The following is a 15,228-nucleotide window of genomic DNA, read 5'->3' as shown; positions in this document are numbered from 1 at the left end:
ACAACGCAGCGCTGAGCTGCTGCTGTTATCTGGGACCCGGGTGACCTCTGGGAAAMTTGAACAATTGCAGAGTTCACGGCACGTAGAAGGGCTCCGGCTCGTGCTTTGGTTTTAATAAATAAGGCCGAAGGAAAATAAACACTCGTCCCGCAGCCATTCGCCTGCTATTGGCCGGGAATTCGTTAAGGTGGCCGGGACGTAGGTGAGCGCTCGGCCGCGCAGGCGAAGGGCTCGCGGCTCTGAAGTCGCAYGGCGTCTCACYGATAAGTCCTTTTCGAAACCAATCCCATGGAAAGGAGGAATTTAAACTGTAAAATGAAGGGKTTTTTTTAATATAATTTCTAAACTGGCTCCCTTTTGATTTTATAGGCTGCTTTGGTGTTTGAAGGTTGCCCCCTCTCCCCGTTTCACCTGCTCATGCCACTGACGTTACAAATAGCTCCATTCGCATCTTTTCCCCCCGCACCGTCTTTCCAACTTTTTTACCGAAGCCTCTTCAGATTCTTGGTCCGTGCAGTTTTGCTGCATCCCCGCGGCTCGTGCGCTGGCTTATTGCAGCGGCGGCGGGTGAGGAGCCGGGACCCCGGCGCGCCGGCATCTCTAAGGAGGAAGCTCTTGAAAACACGAAGCTGCAGCCAGATTTGGGCACTATATCACCTCTTTCTGGCTCTAACGCACGGCTGAGCTCTTCCGCCCGACGTTGAACACCCCGCTGGTATTTGTCGGGCCACTTGCAAAGCCCTTACAGCATCCCCAGCACACGCAAAACCACCTAAATCTCGGTGCAAGAGGCAACCCAAAGCCTTTACCCTTGGGCTTGGGGGGATTTTCAGGCTCCTGACCCCTCTCAGCCCCGAGTGGTCTGAACCAAAGCACACGGCGGAAAAAGCCAGCGTGAGATCTGTCCTCCTAACTTCTAACCCAAGGGCTTGAAGATTCATAAGTAACAAACTCCTTTATGGGTTTAGCCCAGTCCGCCCCATTTCCCTGAATATTCTTCTGTTTCAAAATGCCCGGTGTGGAAATCACAGGGCTTGAGACGGTCTGGGAAGGTCTCAGATGAGGTAGTGGATGTCCCTTAAGGCCAAAAAAAAAAAAAAAAAAAAGAAAAAAAAGAAAAAAAGAGTTTCAGATTTCTTTTATTAACATAATGGAAAAAACATTTTAAAGCCTTATAATTAAACACTGGGGCTCCAGCTCTGCGCTCAGTGTTTCTTAGAGCGTCCCATCCCGTGTTAACCTGCACCTGCCCCAGGGGAAGGGCAGGGGTAGAAGCCAGCAGCGTTTCCCTCGCCCGGTAAGCGGGTCGCGGGGAAGCGGGAGCAGCTCTTGCGGGAGCCTCCTCGGCGCGGTGCTCGCTCGCAGCGAGGCACAGCGGGAGAGGGTGGGAGGCAGAGTTCATTCATTTTTGTAGCATAACATCGAGCAGATTGTGTTTGGATTTCACCAGCTATTTGTTGTTTCACATTTCTTTGCTTTATATTGGAGAAGGGCCTGCAACAAAACTTTGATCCAAGGTACAAATCCGCAGCCAAGATTTGAACTAAGCCTACAAAACTTTCCCCGGAATGGGCCGCGGCCCAGCACGCCGACTCTGGGAGCGTCTCGCTCCGCACATTTCTGATTATTCAGATCCAGGGGTTTGGTTCGGGCCTATTTCTCTTTATTTATTTGACCAGCAGCCTGCAAATGGACCTAGAGGCTTCTGCCACCCAGGTCTGTAGTATTTTGAGACACAACCACCTCGGAAGTCCACGGACAACACGAGGTTGCACCAGGGCGACTCCGCCACTGCCGGGGAAGAAGTCAAGGAGACCAGAAGGAGCATAAAGAAGTTCTGGCAGCTTGAAGGGAGAACAGCATGCGACAGAAGAGGAAGGAGAAAAAAGGTCTTAAGGTTAAGCTAGGAATCATTTCTGTTATTAAGTACAAAATTATCATAAGCCCAAATCCTCCGGTTCAGGCAGTCTGGCAACCACAGCGTGGCAGAAGAGCTGAAGGGGGAAAAGGGGCTTTAATCTGCCTGGGTGATGGCATCGATTCTGCAGGGGTTTTGAAGATCTAAATTTCGGATGTCTTTTTACACCGAGTTCCTGTGACCTTGGCCCAGAACATGCTCAAGGAAGACCAAGAATCCTTAAGTTTTCAGAACAAACACAGAAGCGCGACTGAAGCTTCAATTCCTATCTTTAAAAACACATTGAGTTTTTATGTTTAGGAACCGGGGAAGAGGACGAGCAGTGCTGACAATGTTGCTGCCCAGAGAAACGGTCACGCTGGAAAGTGCTGCTAGGGAAAGAGGCCACAGCCGAACTCCACTGGATCCGCATGCGGAATTGGTGCTGCCAAAGCYGACGGGATCAAAGCGTCACATCCAAGTTCACCTGCCGCGGGAAGGGAGGACGCACGTACCTACGCGGAGCCCTGMGCTAATGCGCTTGCTAGGAGAAGCGCAGCGAGTTCCTGCCACCGGGAACCTCTCGCACGGCTCCAGCGGGAGACGCGGCTCACCCGGCCCCTGCGCTTGCCTAAACCCTGAGTCAAGACAACAGGCCCCAAATCCACGAGAAACGAGTCTGAGCTCCGCGCAGGGAGGGAATGACTTGTATAACACCCCCAACTGCACCAAGCGCAGTGGAAAAACGCTTACGAGCGTTCACCATTTCAGTGCAGCTCCTCCTGCAACATATAAGCGATGTTGTTAATTTGACGATTAATTACCGTAACAACTAGGATTCTTCGTGTTGTCCCTTAACTTTGCGCTCTCTCGCGCTAGTGTCTGCAGGGCTGCCAAGCCGCCCCGAGCCAGGCCTGCTGAAACTGCAAACAGCAGCGGGTGCCAACCGCAGAGCGGAAAACCGAAGGGGATTGCAACACGCTGCATTTGGCACGTGGCAGAGCTCGAGGTGCCAAAGTTTAGCCCGTTTCTCCTCCCAGGATATAAAGTCAGAAGCAAACAGGTGCAATCTGTTAACCTGGGACAAACCCACCACCTTGTCTCTCTTTAAGAACATTTATAGACAAACCCAGCTTGGATCAGGCTCAGGAAGCACATATAGGCAGTCCAAACAGTATACGGGCATAAAGGATGGCAATGAGGAAGGAAGAGGAGAAAGACATAGAAAAACAATAAAACAACCCCCCCAGCTGGAGGAGAGAGGAGAAGTTTGGCCGATGCAGCTGTTATATTCCATTGGGAACTGCACACAGCTCCGGGTGGCTGCATGGCGCTGCAGTGATTCCCCGTGGGCTGATGCCCTCTGCTCTGTTCAGCACTATTGTGATTATTGCATATATAAAAGTAACATCAGAAAAATTATGGGCATTAACAGAACAGGCAAACTACATTAAAGAGCAGGTTACTGAACTCCAAAAAAATCATACTGCGTAAACCTAAAAAAAAATTTCCTAAAGCTTTTTTTTTTTTGTAAGATGAACTCAGAAGCAACAAAACAGCTATACCTTCCAAATCAGAAAGTACATAAGCACGCTGTTTGTGTGCGTGAGGCTATTTCTTGTAATTAATGGGAACAGACGTCCTTGGAAACAGCATGCTCAGAATGCCATCTACTGGTAGAGCCGGTCATGGAGGAGGTGGAAGAAAAAAAAGAAAAAGAGAAAAGAAAAAGAGGGACCTACTAGTTTGTTGCAATCTTCTCCGGTTCTAAGGAAACAAGATACACACACACGTCACTACAGGAAGTAAAGTTACCTTGTTACTCCAACGGAGGAGTGTTGCTGCTGATTAGATAGCTGTTTCTCGGGGCACTTTTAATCAGCTATCAAATTAAACGACAGGTAGATGAGGTTGCAATTTTGCAGGCGGCAGGGGGGGTGAAATGCTCTTGAAACGGAACATAGTAAATACACTGAAATTTGTGGAGAAAAAGCTTACTTCATGGCTTATTACAAAAACAAGATTGCAGAGACTATTCACAGCATCACAGAATGGTTGAGGTTGGAAGGGACCTCTGGAGATCATCTAGTCCAACCCCCCTGCTCAAGCAGGGTCACCTAGAGCACGTTGCACAGGATCGCGTCCAGGCGGGTTTTGAATACCTCCAGAGAAGGAGACTCCACAACCTCTCTGCACAATCTGTTCCAGTGCCCCTTTTGGCTTGGTATTAGAAACAAGCGTGTGCTTTCAGAGCCACTTGACCATGGGAAGTTTAGTCCTTCAGTGCTCTAAATTCCAGGAAACAGAGACAGCTCCGTGAAACCACACTGAGTGAAAAATACATACAAGATACCGCTTATTTGAATTATGCAAATTCTCTTGATTAAAAAGTATTCTATATTAGGCACATCTGTAATATATCGGCAGATCATCGAACAATTATTTTCTATGTTAGGGAGAGAGCTGAAGCCACCAACACAAAAAAATTTTGCAGCTGCTCTAAGAACAAAACTTGCTATTTCCCCCCCCCCCAAAAAAAGTTACTCAAGTAATACTACATCTCTCCTATCTGCTTTTATGCTTGTGTAAACATGCAGGGACCCAGCATCTCAACAATGAATGGACTAAGGGGTTTTTGTTTTCTGCATATTGGGTGTTAATCAATACTAGTTTTATGGTAAACATGCAAAGCTTGCAGAGAACAATTACTAGTATAGCAAAGATTTGTTTTCAATATATGGTGACCAGATCAGGAATACCAATACTTTCAGCTCTTATAAAGTTAAGTTCCACTTATCCAGGCCCGATGCTACAATAACTGAAGGTACTCTAGGATTAGAGGCTACATCTTGCTGCAGACCAAAGTGACAAAAGAAGGAGGGAGGTGCGATTGATTCAAAGAGGCCTTTTCGCCCTTTATTACTTCCTGGACAAGCAGGGCTGATGCCCCATCATCGAAACAGATTCCAATTGCTACAAAATATAAAAAAAATACTGTTCTGGTCCACAAGATACAACCTTCAACAGGAAGACAAATGAAGCTATTGAGAGACACATTTTACAGGCAAGTAATTAAAAATGAACAGTTTGAAGAACAGAATCATCAGATGGATTAAGTAATTTGTCAACCAGTTCCAATTTTAATATAAAATGTTTAGTCCAGTCATAAGCTTAATTTTTCAAATGAAAATGCGTAGTGGAATCAAGATCTTGAACAAGATGATTTAATTTGTTTCAATATAAAGCCCGTTGGGTGACAAATACAGTAACCTTACTCCAGAATACACATTTCCACACCAATGATCATCTAACCAGCCACTGTCCTGTTATTACCTAGACACCTTCAGATGTCAGTCCTTTCTGAAAGGGACCTTCCTATAACATGATAGAAGCTGCATCTCAGGGGAATTCAGTTGATTTTTTGCTAATAATATATACTGTATACATAGATACATACATTGTACAAGGATTTAATGGGGACAACGACCAGAATATCTTTTCAACCTTGTGGCAGAGTCAAGGCTCTTCAACAAAGAGGTGTTAAGAACCTTGCGCTCTATGTATTCCATCAAGTTCATGGACATATATTTAGCTTTCGATGGTTCAAATTCAGCATCTGTCAGGAGTACTAAATTCAAACAAAAACATTCTAAAAAAAAATTAAAGAAAATACTGATAATTGTTAAATTTTTTCTGAAATCAAAACAACTATATACACCCATGCCAATCTTACCTTCTCAGAAAAATGAAACAGCACATTAAAAAACAACAACAAAAAAACTTTAAGTATAACGTTCTGAATTGTTTTGCATTTTGCCAGGAAGCTTATAATAACAGTTGTTTACAAATGGAGGAGACTGAGAAAGCAAGCATTCCTTTCAGGGCAAATAAACAATTCTAGAGAAGTACAGCAAAAAAGGGAACAATTTGCCCAAAACGGACATGAAGGCAAGCTGGAAGAGAAATGGTAACTGTATTTCCATCAGCCTCTCCATAAATAACAATCAATTGTCAGGAAGAGGTTGGAGCATATTACTACTTTTTGGCAAAAAAACCCCACTATCTTCCTATCAAATTTCATCACCTCCACAATTGTTTTGGTCTTTTAAATACTTAGTCACAGTAAAAAAAGACACATTATAGTTYTGAATTTTGTTTTACTAAGAAAGAAAAAGCAAATATTACTTAATTGACATAGGGGTTTTATAATGCGTTGGGACTCTTCAATTTGCACCTGGACTAATTTGAACCAGCAATCATCATGCTTCCACAGAGATGTTCCCATTGATATTTACTTTTGTGACCTCTTATTTTCTGTTAACTTAGTCTTTAACACACCTATAATTTTAATGGTTTACAAACCCACCATTTGAAGCTGTTCTTCCAGAGGAATTGGTCTAAAATCATGCAAAAAGCGCAAACAGTTTTTTTGGGCTTCAGATAGTTTTAACTCATATTCGGTAAATCTTTTTAAGTTAACAGAGCTTTGAATGAGCTAAGGCACCCAGATGCCCTGAAAAAAAAATAATAAATACTTTGGGCTAAATACAACTAAGTGTTCAGCAGTCATGTAATTGCACAATCGTCTCCCTAATTTGTAGTACAGTGCTGCCAATGTCTTTAAAGACCCTAAAATAGGAATACTAGAAACTTTATGAGTACAACTGACAAGGCATTGACAAGACATTCTCAAGGTTCATTCTGTATTCCTGTCTCCTCAAGATAGCTGCTACTCCTAATGTAATTAGCATTTAGCAGCAGGATCAGCACGTTCTAAGAATGAAATAAATATTCACACAATCGATACTAATGGTTCAAATGCTCAAACACATTATTGAAAACAGTAAATTTCCAATCTTTCTCCTGCACAATCCATGTTTGTAGAAACAAGACCTTGGCAACAACATTCACAGCTCTCAGTACCACAGAGGCTTCTGCAAACAAATTCTAGGCCTGAAGTTTTGTCTTCTGTGGTGTTTGCAAGGCGTTTACTGTGTTCGAAGCTGGTAGTCTAAAAGAAAAAAAAAAATTATATATATATTGGGATATATATACACACACACACACACATATATAAAAGCAGAAATAACCTAAACAAAGATTTTTGTGTAGAATGACCATGAAAAAAAGCTTATGCTTCTGAACCAGAAAGAGTTAGGTAAAAAAACAAAAAACAAAAAACAAAAAACAGAAGCCAAACAAACAAACAAAACCCCCCACACGTATACAAAAAACCCTTTTCTTTTGCTTGCTAGCAGATCTAGCAGCTTTTAGTACTGACAGTGTCTTTTTAAAGCTGGCAGAATGATACTTGGGAGCATTTTTTTTTAAATTTGTATTCTAAAAGAGTAATTGAATCCCAGCTTAATTACAAAATACTTGAACAGCATTACCAAGCTACCATTAGGTCTTCCATTAAGATCACAAGGCGACTGGAGAAAGCAGTATTCATTAATGTAAAACATACCTATACTGTAAAGCCTATTACTGAAGAATATTGGCAAATGGTTTTTGTGTGTTTCAATGTGCAGGTATATGCTGCAGAAACAAGATATGTGAGATTGAAATGTCTACAGTCTACTGCTTTCCAATTTACCTCCATTCTGGGTAATGTAACGAACCCACGGGAGAGCCTGATAGCCGCTCTTCTCAATTATCTTTAAGTAGCGGACCTGGAAAGAAAAGTACGCTACGTGACTCTCACTTCAGCCAAGCAGTGTTTAACAAAAAATGTTTCTTGTCAAAAATGTATTTTATGGACAACAGTGAACAGGAATAATAAGAGGCACAAAACTTTCAGATGAAAGTACGGGGATAAAGCCCGGACACTTGCATTAACAGCATGCTTTCTATCTGAAATAACCCAGCCAGTTCTCTGATCAGTCTCTCTAAAGAAAGTCCTCCTAAAGCAGGAGAAATCCAGAACCATCATAGTCATAACATAAACATCAAGGAGTCATGGCACTTTCACATGAGGGGCAGGAGGAAGTATTTGCAGGAGACAAGAGACAGCCAGGACATATAGTATACCAAAAAACGCAAGTAAGTCAGGAGCTTTATAAGCAAGGCAGAAAGTGCTACAAAGCTTAACTGCAACGATTTGTGTCTTAGGAGTCTAGCATGTTCATTTACCATTTTTCAACTACCAACCTGGATTCCTGAGGTGGTGAAATATGGAATCTCAAACTTGACACTAATGGGAGGTTTTCCTTCTTTATCTTCAGCTTCAACACTTGGAAGTCCAAAGTGAGCTCTCATCAGATACTCCTTTCCACCCTACCGAAAAAAAGAAATATATATATATTTTTTTTAAATAAAAACCATCTGACAATAAGTCAATAATTGCTGAACTCCACTAATCATTTCAGCTCTTTTCTGAGGTTTAAAAGTGAGCACCCTATTCAAAAATAAAATTAAGGTATTTTCTAAACTGCAGATCTAATTAAGACCAGCCTGGGGAAATAACTCATTTTCTTCAACAGTATCACCCTCAAAGAGGACAAAGCAAGTTAGGTTTTTTTTTTTTTTTTTGGTATTGCTGACAGTTCTGGTGAAATCGTGACAGATAACTGTACTACCACCCCACGAGCATTTGAAAGAGATTATCGCTCACAGTACTGCCTGAAAAGCACAATATGACAAACTAAAACAGCTGCTGCTAATTCTAGGCCAAAGGATTACACCATCCACCGACATCCCTCAAACTCTGCTGTCCAACCTAGTTCTGCAAAATTATCCCACCTAAAAAAATTATAAACAATAGGATCTAACATATCTGTGGGCAAGTTCCAATTCTTCATCGGAGAGAAAAGGGGAAAAAGGCCAGTACTACTTGTCTGATATTATTAGAATTTGCTTTAGGCAGAGTTTAAACATTCATAAAATATTAACATTAAATAATTATCACACTATTAGGTGATAAGACTGTAAAAATAACACTTACTGGAAAGGATTTAATGGACCAGACAATTTCACTGTTCTCTGGAACCCATTTGACACTTCCAACTGTGGTTTTAAACTTTGGCGAGTCCGCATCATTTGGGACTGGAATGTGAATCTCCACATTGTTGGCAGTTGATCTACGCTTAAACTGACTTTTTGCCTAAAGAAGAAAAGTAGGCCTCTAAATATTTCCACTTCATTTTTCCATTATGCAAATGATTCAGAGATCTGAAGACAAACAATTCCCCTCCACCCCAATCAGTGATCTATTTATTGAAAACCAGGATTATCATGCAGAGATCATACCTTACAAATGAAATTTGCAAGAGATGCAAATCCCACAGAAATGCAGTTTTATACAAATATTTAGTATGTACCACCGGTCAAGCTTCAAAAACAAATGAGAGGAAAGACTAAAATTAGGCATAATTATTTTAGAACTTCTGACCTTGATCATGTACTCGATGCGGCTGTGGGAATGTTTTTCAATCACAGACTCAATCCAGATCAGTGGTTTTACCTGRTGGTGAAAAACACTCAACAGCTGTAGGTTTTACTTTGACATGGTCAGGAAAGTGTTGTTTCCCCATAAAGCTATACTCAGCACATGAAACCCACAGAAAACAAAATCTGTAGTGTTTGAAATTCAAAACTTTCCTCATTTGTATAAACATAGAAAAGTTGGTATATACACACAAGGAAATATTACAAAAATTATAGGCCTAAAAAGTATATCTCAGAATAATCCCTAATAACAAGCATTTTCATTCCAAAACATTCAATATTTCAAGTCACAAAGGACTGAACTATGACATGTCCTAAGAACAACTCTAATTTAAAGTACTATTTTTAAGAATTAATAGGCCACTGAGGAGAGAACTTAATGACTTTTTATTTGCTGTCTCCTGTCATTGTTGCATATTATGGACGTTCTACATATTGAATTTTTCCTTTTCTAAGGTGAAAGCTACCCTTATCACTATGGCTAACATACACTAATATATTAAATGGCCTAAAATACTGCTGCTGTCAGGCACAGTGAATTGCAGCACTGTCAATTCATTGTGCAATTAGCTTAAAAAAATCACAGGAATGGTATTTTAGAGATTTACTGCCAAGTTATTTCTAAACCCATTCTTACTTCCTCTAAAAAGAGTGTGCACAAAGCTTTGCTATGAACAGTTGACTTGATAACTACCGTACTGCCCATAAATTGAGAAAAATTAAGAGAAGAGCCATTAACAATATTACCTACACTCTAAAATATTCTCATTTAAAAAAGATTGTAATCTAGATCCAAACATCCAGACTTACGTGGGTATTAAGACGATATGACATGAGTTCAAACTCTCCATCAGGTGGAATGAAAGAAATCGTTCTGTCATTTTCAAAGCGAGAGAGACGAACACATTGGTGAAACTTTACATCTTCCAGTTCTACTGATTTACTTTTGCCACCTATCAGAAAACACATATGCCAAAGTTTCAAGGTGCTACAAAAATTATGTCCAAAGTCTCATCACAGCCAGTTACACAGCAAAGTTAGTCGTCTGCTGACAATCCCCCCCTGCTTTAGCCAATATTTTATTTAGCTTGCTGTAGCTTTTTAGGACTACAGAAGCCTCGACAAAAAGAGATGAGGAAGCCCACTGATGCTTACTGTAGTATTCTATTTTTGGTTGGTACTGCCACACAAAAGACTTAATGTGGTTTTCTACACTGGTAAAGGGAGTAGTTCTATCTTCTATGAACAAATCCTTTTACCTGAACCTCAAGCATCTCAAAGTCTAAGAATCCAGACAACATTCTTCATGATTACAGAGGTATCATTGAAATACTCACGGCCTGTATTATCAAAGAGAACTTTGTCATTTAAACCAAGGCGAAGCTCTGGCATTCCTGAGAGAAAGACTCTCATTTTAATGGATCCAACAATCTCACTCCGTAATACATTTCCATTGGCACTGACCTGAGGAGCAAGGAAAAGAAAGGCAAGAATGCTCTGATGTGATATGTCAGGAGATCAAACAACACTCCCCCGCCCATCCCAATTTTTTTTGGATTTCTTCCTCCTGAGAAGTCATGACAATGGAGTATGATCAGGGAGGTGATGGGGACAGATGGAAGGAGAAGGAGGAAAGAACACATCAGAAGTTAGCCTCAGACTTGTCAGAAACAAAGTACATCCAAGTAAAGTACTATTCATCTACTGGATGCCTTTATGGATACTAAATCTTAAGACACATAGGTTGTTTTATGCATCACAGTACACCTAGTCACAGTTAGTCTGACTCTTTTTTGTACCCTTGCAGGTTACTATAAGCTCTTTACAACACTTACTACTACAACGCTCATTAAAAGTTCAAATCAAAGATACTCACCAAAAGGTTAACAGACTCTATAACATCCAGGAACACTTCATTTTTCCTGTATTTTATCCCTTCTGATCTCCACGAGACAGCATTAGTAACAGTGGCAGGTGGACGTGGAGCTCCAGTTTCAAGTTTGTGACCTTCCTGAGTGATGTACCTTTACAACCACATAAAGGGAAAAGAAAATATGAAAATTACACTTTGCAGCTTTTGAAGCATCTTTAATGTCCGATTCACATGAGCAACACATAAAAAATTTGATACTACAAACCTACATCTTAGGAAGCGTTTGATTTTTTTTGGTGAATAGATCAAGCCAAAAGATTGGTTTGCATATTGTAGAATACTGAAATCTTCCTAAGGAATTTGTCACTGAAAGTGAGGCAGACTGTTACTTACTCTTGTAAAATTTTACTATCAGTGGTTTGTGGATAACCAAAATCCATAAGCTCATCTAACAACTCATAAATAATAACAAAATTATCCCGAATGCTCTCTTCTTCCAGCTCCTTGAAATATTCAGAAAAAACCTGAAACAACAATCAGAGAAGGGAGGGGAGGGAGGAGGATATTAATTGAGGAACAGCAGTATTTTCACATAGCATTCTTGCTAAAACCCACCTCATTTAAAAGGGAATTACAGCATCTTAGACATAACTCTGACTATTATGAAAAATACTTATTCCAGTCAAAGTATTATTTCATGCCAAGTACAGAAGAACCAAATATAAAACCTACATTATATGACCCTACGCATGCCCCAAGTTCCCAATCCTCCTCTGTGTTCTCAGGTCTTATGCAACTGCTCACAGCATTGTGTCACATCCTTTGCCTACTCAGCTACAAAATATCAACTCCATTATTATTGGTTAGGAAAATGTTTCTATAATATAACCAAATATAAATTAAAAGTGCTATTACCACAGCGCTCTTTAAAAAAGTGAAAGTTCTATGCACTTTTACTTAGATCACATTTAGATTTAATGGAAAAAAAGACAGAAGTTACTTTTTAAATTTCATACTCACCTGAACTACTTTGTACAGAAATGAAAACACCAGTGATACACAAGCATTTTTCTTAGAAGTTGCAACAACTGATAAAGGATGTTCAGGAACACGCATTCAAAGTTACTATTCCAAAAAATTTTTTTGGCAAGTGCATTTTCAAAACTATGGTACAGCAATTATGGTTGGCCAAAACATTAAGATTTAGTTAACAGTATCTCTGGTCAAGTGAGATATGAAGATTCAGGACTTAGCTTCTTAGAGTAAAATGAATATAAATACTTTTCTATGCACTACGCTGCTGGCACACGCTACAATATCTAAAGCATAAAATCACTTTATTTAATAAAGCCTTCCTTACGCCACTTCACCCATCTCTAGTTTTGCATTTAGACACAAACAGTGAAAACAACATATCAGCAATTGCCATATCACATGCATAAGTGATCTGCAATACAAAGGATACGATATAGGTTGTTATGTTTAATCCACATAAAACGAACTCCTCCATGTGCTAGGATAGGAGAAAGCGTCCCCTCTTCTTCCTTTTCCATAAGGATTGGCATAAAATGTTCCACCTCTGACATGTCCACATCTCCACGGTAATTTCGACAGATGAGAACCTATGGAAAGGGCAACAAAATCTTTAATCTTTTTTTTTTTTTTTCTACAGGTGACATTACCATGCAGAAGCAACACACAAAATCCTTGGAAAGCCTCTTTAAGTAACTTGAAAAACATCAGTAAGTTTGACTCTAGCCACTCTGCATACTATGCATGCAAGATACGATTCCAAAATACTTGTTGACTAGAGTGCAAGCGCTAATCTTTCATTGCAAAGTCATGCATTAATATTTTCTAGAGTTATTGTTCACCTATAGCTGCACACACCCTGGTAACAGCTTCTAAGATGGGAAAACACCTAACTCAGATGAGAGAAACTACCTCCAGTTCTAGCAGAGCGTAATTACCCCGGACGGGATGCCCAGGAGCCCAGCCGACAGGTCGGATATCAGCAAACCTCCCCCCGCACCTCTGAGGAGCAAGGACAGAGCCAAGCCACGACTCCCCCTTCGCAGCGCGGCTCCCCCGTGCCGCCGTCCAGCAGGTGAAACCGGGGCTGCGGGATCCGTGGAGGGACCGGCGGCTCCCACAGGCCCCAGCAGCAGGCGAGACGAGGCCGGGGCGGTCCCAGAGGCCCGGGGCCCCTCACAGGCCCGGGCAGCCCCACAGGCCCGACGTGCCCGCGCCCCTCAGCAGCCCGGGCCGGGGGAGGCCCCTCCGCTTCGGCCCCGCAGACCCTCCCTCCCCCCTTCGAGGGCAGCCGGCCCCGGGCCTCACCTTCCCCTTCAGGTCCAGCACGTAGACGGCGCTGGCCGACATCGCGCCGCCGCCGCCCGGGCCGCCCCGTCCACGGACTGACCGACTTCCGCCTCCCGCGCCGGCACTTCCGGCAGGAAGCGGCGAAACGAGGCCCGGCCGCCGGGAGGAGGGATACGAGCGCAGCGCCCGGCCGCGGCGGCGGAAGGACACAGCACCCCCCCTTTAAATAGGCCCCTCCGGGGGGATTTCCGACCTCCCTGGAAACGGGTCCGCGGCTCAGAAACGGCCCCGGGGCGGGCTGGGCAGGAACAGCGCCGGGATGAGGGTTCGTGGCCCACGGAAAGGGGGTTTGGGCATCCTGGGGCAGGAGCGGCTGGGCACAACCCACCCACAGCACACAAAACTCATTTTTAAGAGGGAGGTTAGACTTTTGGCCATCATCTCTCAAAAGAGAGTAGGAATTGTACACGAAGATAGAAAACACAGGAAAAACTCCACACGCAAACAAGTGTTTTATCTGTGCGCTGCTCTTACCTATTTTTACAGGTAACTGAGCACCAAAAAAAAAAGGATGAAAGAAGCATTTTAATGAGAAGTTACATCAGAATTACAAGAGGATTTTAGAAAACAGCAGAACCCACCCCACACTCTGAAAGAACTCTAGATACAAACAAATTATACTGTTCCTATGATTTACAAGTGAAGCTACACTAAATAAGAGACTGTCCGAGGTTCTTCAGTTCCAGAAAGGAGAACAGTTAGTACGAAACTCATGCAGGAAAGTTCTCCAGCTGGCTCTCTCCGATTGTTTTTGGCCTTAACCCTGCTTTGAGCTCTAAGAAAACAGACCACTGCACCTATATAAATCAGAGCTTTCACTAGCCAAGAAGAGGTTTTGTTGAATACTTTGGGTAAAAGACCAAACAGTGAAATAAGACAGTGCAAGGTCATAAATGTTCAAGAAGATATATTAAACATTCAATACCGGGAATACACAGATTTACATAGCAACCCCTGTTCAATACAAACACAACTCTTGATCCAAAGCCTTGTAAGAAAATAGCCCATTCACTTAGTCCAGCTGACTTTAGGAATGTCGTAATGCTCAGTCAGAGTATCCAAGTGTCTGTTAAAGTCCTAGGGGAGAGAAAGAGAGAGAAAACGTGAAACGTTTGACGATTTAACTAACGTCGAACGGCGCCAGGGCCCYGCGGCCTCCCGGCTTTCGGGTTTCACGGAGGCAAAGCAGCTCCTCCGAGCCGACAACACCCTCTGTGTCGATAAATGCAGGCCGGCGGAGTGAATGAGGTGATTTTAGTGCTTACCTCCACTCTCTGTTTATGGGTCTTGGAGGCCTTCTTCAGGATCCTCTCCATTTGCTGAGGGAGGACACAAGAGAGGCCGTTACCTGCCGCACTCGCGGCCCCCTCGGGCTCGCCCGGTGCTGTCAAGCCCCCGCCCGAGCCGCCGGGCCGGGTCTGGCCCCCGGGCGGGGCGGCCCTACCCGCTTCTCCTGCATCTTCTCGTAGGCCACCTGCGCCGGGGTGCGCTTGTCCAGGCCGCGCTTCTTCTCCTCCTCCTGCTTCTTGCTGCTCACGATCTGCTCCAGCATCTGCCCCTTCTCCTTCGCCTTCTTCTTCTTCCTGCGGGCAGAGGGCGGTCAGCGCTGAGCCCCGGGTCCCCCCCCCCC

At 42.8% G+C, this 15,228-nt stretch overlaps 2 protein-coding genes and 1 long non-coding RNA gene across 3 annotated transcripts; all 3 read right to left on the bottom strand.

Annotated features, from left to right (window-relative positions):
- Positions 1–218: 218 nt before the first annotated feature.
- On the bottom strand, positions 219–3,997 carry LOC112966740. Its single transcript, XR_003253725.1, has 3 exons — positions 2,413–3,997; positions 412–1,077; positions 219–308 (listed from the first exon to the last, which is right to left on the bottom strand). It is a non-coding gene; the product is annotated as an uncharacterized LOC112966740 (long non-coding RNA).
- A 790-nt stretch (positions 3,998–4,787) lies between these two features.
- On the bottom strand, positions 4,788–13,662 carry AP1M1 (adaptor related protein complex 1 subunit mu 1). Its single transcript, XM_026067142.1, has 12 exons — positions 13,557–13,662; positions 12,682–12,838; positions 12,237–12,304; positions 11,610–11,740; positions 11,220–11,367; positions 10,681–10,807; positions 10,154–10,296; positions 9,288–9,359; positions 8,841–8,999; positions 8,048–8,173; positions 7,494–7,569; positions 4,788–6,908 (listed from the first exon to the last, which is right to left on the bottom strand). Exons 1-12 carry the CDS (start codon positions 13,596–13,598, stop codon positions 6,886–6,888), a joined length of 1,272 nt encoding a protein of 423 aa, XP_025922927.1. The 5' UTR covers positions 13,599–13,662; the 3' UTR covers positions 4,788–6,885.
- A 442-nt stretch (positions 13,663–14,104) lies between these two features.
- Positions 14,105–15,199, bottom strand: FAM32A (family with sequence similarity 32 member A). The gene is made up of 3 exons (XM_026067140.1): positions 15,043–15,199; positions 14,864–14,917; positions 14,105–14,675 (listed from the first exon to the last, which is right to left on the bottom strand). Exons 1-3 carry the CDS (start codon positions 15,148–15,150, stop codon positions 14,607–14,609), a joined length of 231 nt encoding a protein of 76 aa, XP_025922925.1. The 5' UTR covers positions 15,151–15,199; the 3' UTR covers positions 14,105–14,606.
- Positions 15,200–15,228: the final 29 nt, after the last annotated feature.

This window comes from Apteryx rowi, unplaced genomic scaffold, assembly GCF_003343035.1.
Source record: "Apteryx rowi isolate R43461 unplaced genomic scaffold, aptRow1 scaffold_254, whole genome shotgun sequence".
NCBI classification, from domain to species: Eukaryota; Metazoa; Chordata; class Aves; order Apterygiformes; family Apterygidae; genus Apteryx; species Apteryx rowi.
This window is presented reverse-complemented; position numbering and strand designations above follow the sequence as displayed.

Excerpts from the sequence above, each read along its gene's own strand:
- AP1M1 (XM_026067142.1), bottom strand. The coding sequence starts at position 13,598 with ATGTCGGCCAGCGCCGTCTACGTGCTGGACCTGAAGGGGAAG. Across the intron at positions 9,000-9,287 it reads GCATCGAGTACATGATCAAG|GCAAAAAGTCAGTTTAAGCG; the intron begins GTCAGAAGTTCT and ends TTTCTTCTTTAG. Across the intron at positions 8,174-8,840 it reads GGTCCATTAAATCCTTTCCA|GGTGGAAAGGAGTATCTGAT; the intron begins GTAAGTGTTATT and ends TTTTTTCGGTAG.
- FAM32A (XM_026067140.1), bottom strand. The coding sequence starts at position 15,150 with ATGCTGGAGCAGATCGTGAGCAGCAAGAAGCAGGAGGAGGAGAAGAAG. Across the intron at positions 14,918-15,042 it reads AGAAGATGCAGGAGAAGCGG|CAAATGGAGAGGATCCTGAA; the intron begins GTAGGGCCGCCC and ends GTCCTCCCTCAG. Across the intron at positions 14,676-14,863 it reads CCCATAAACAGAGAGTGGAG|GACTTTAACAGACACTTGGA; the intron begins GTAAGCACTAAA and ends TCTCTCCCCTAG.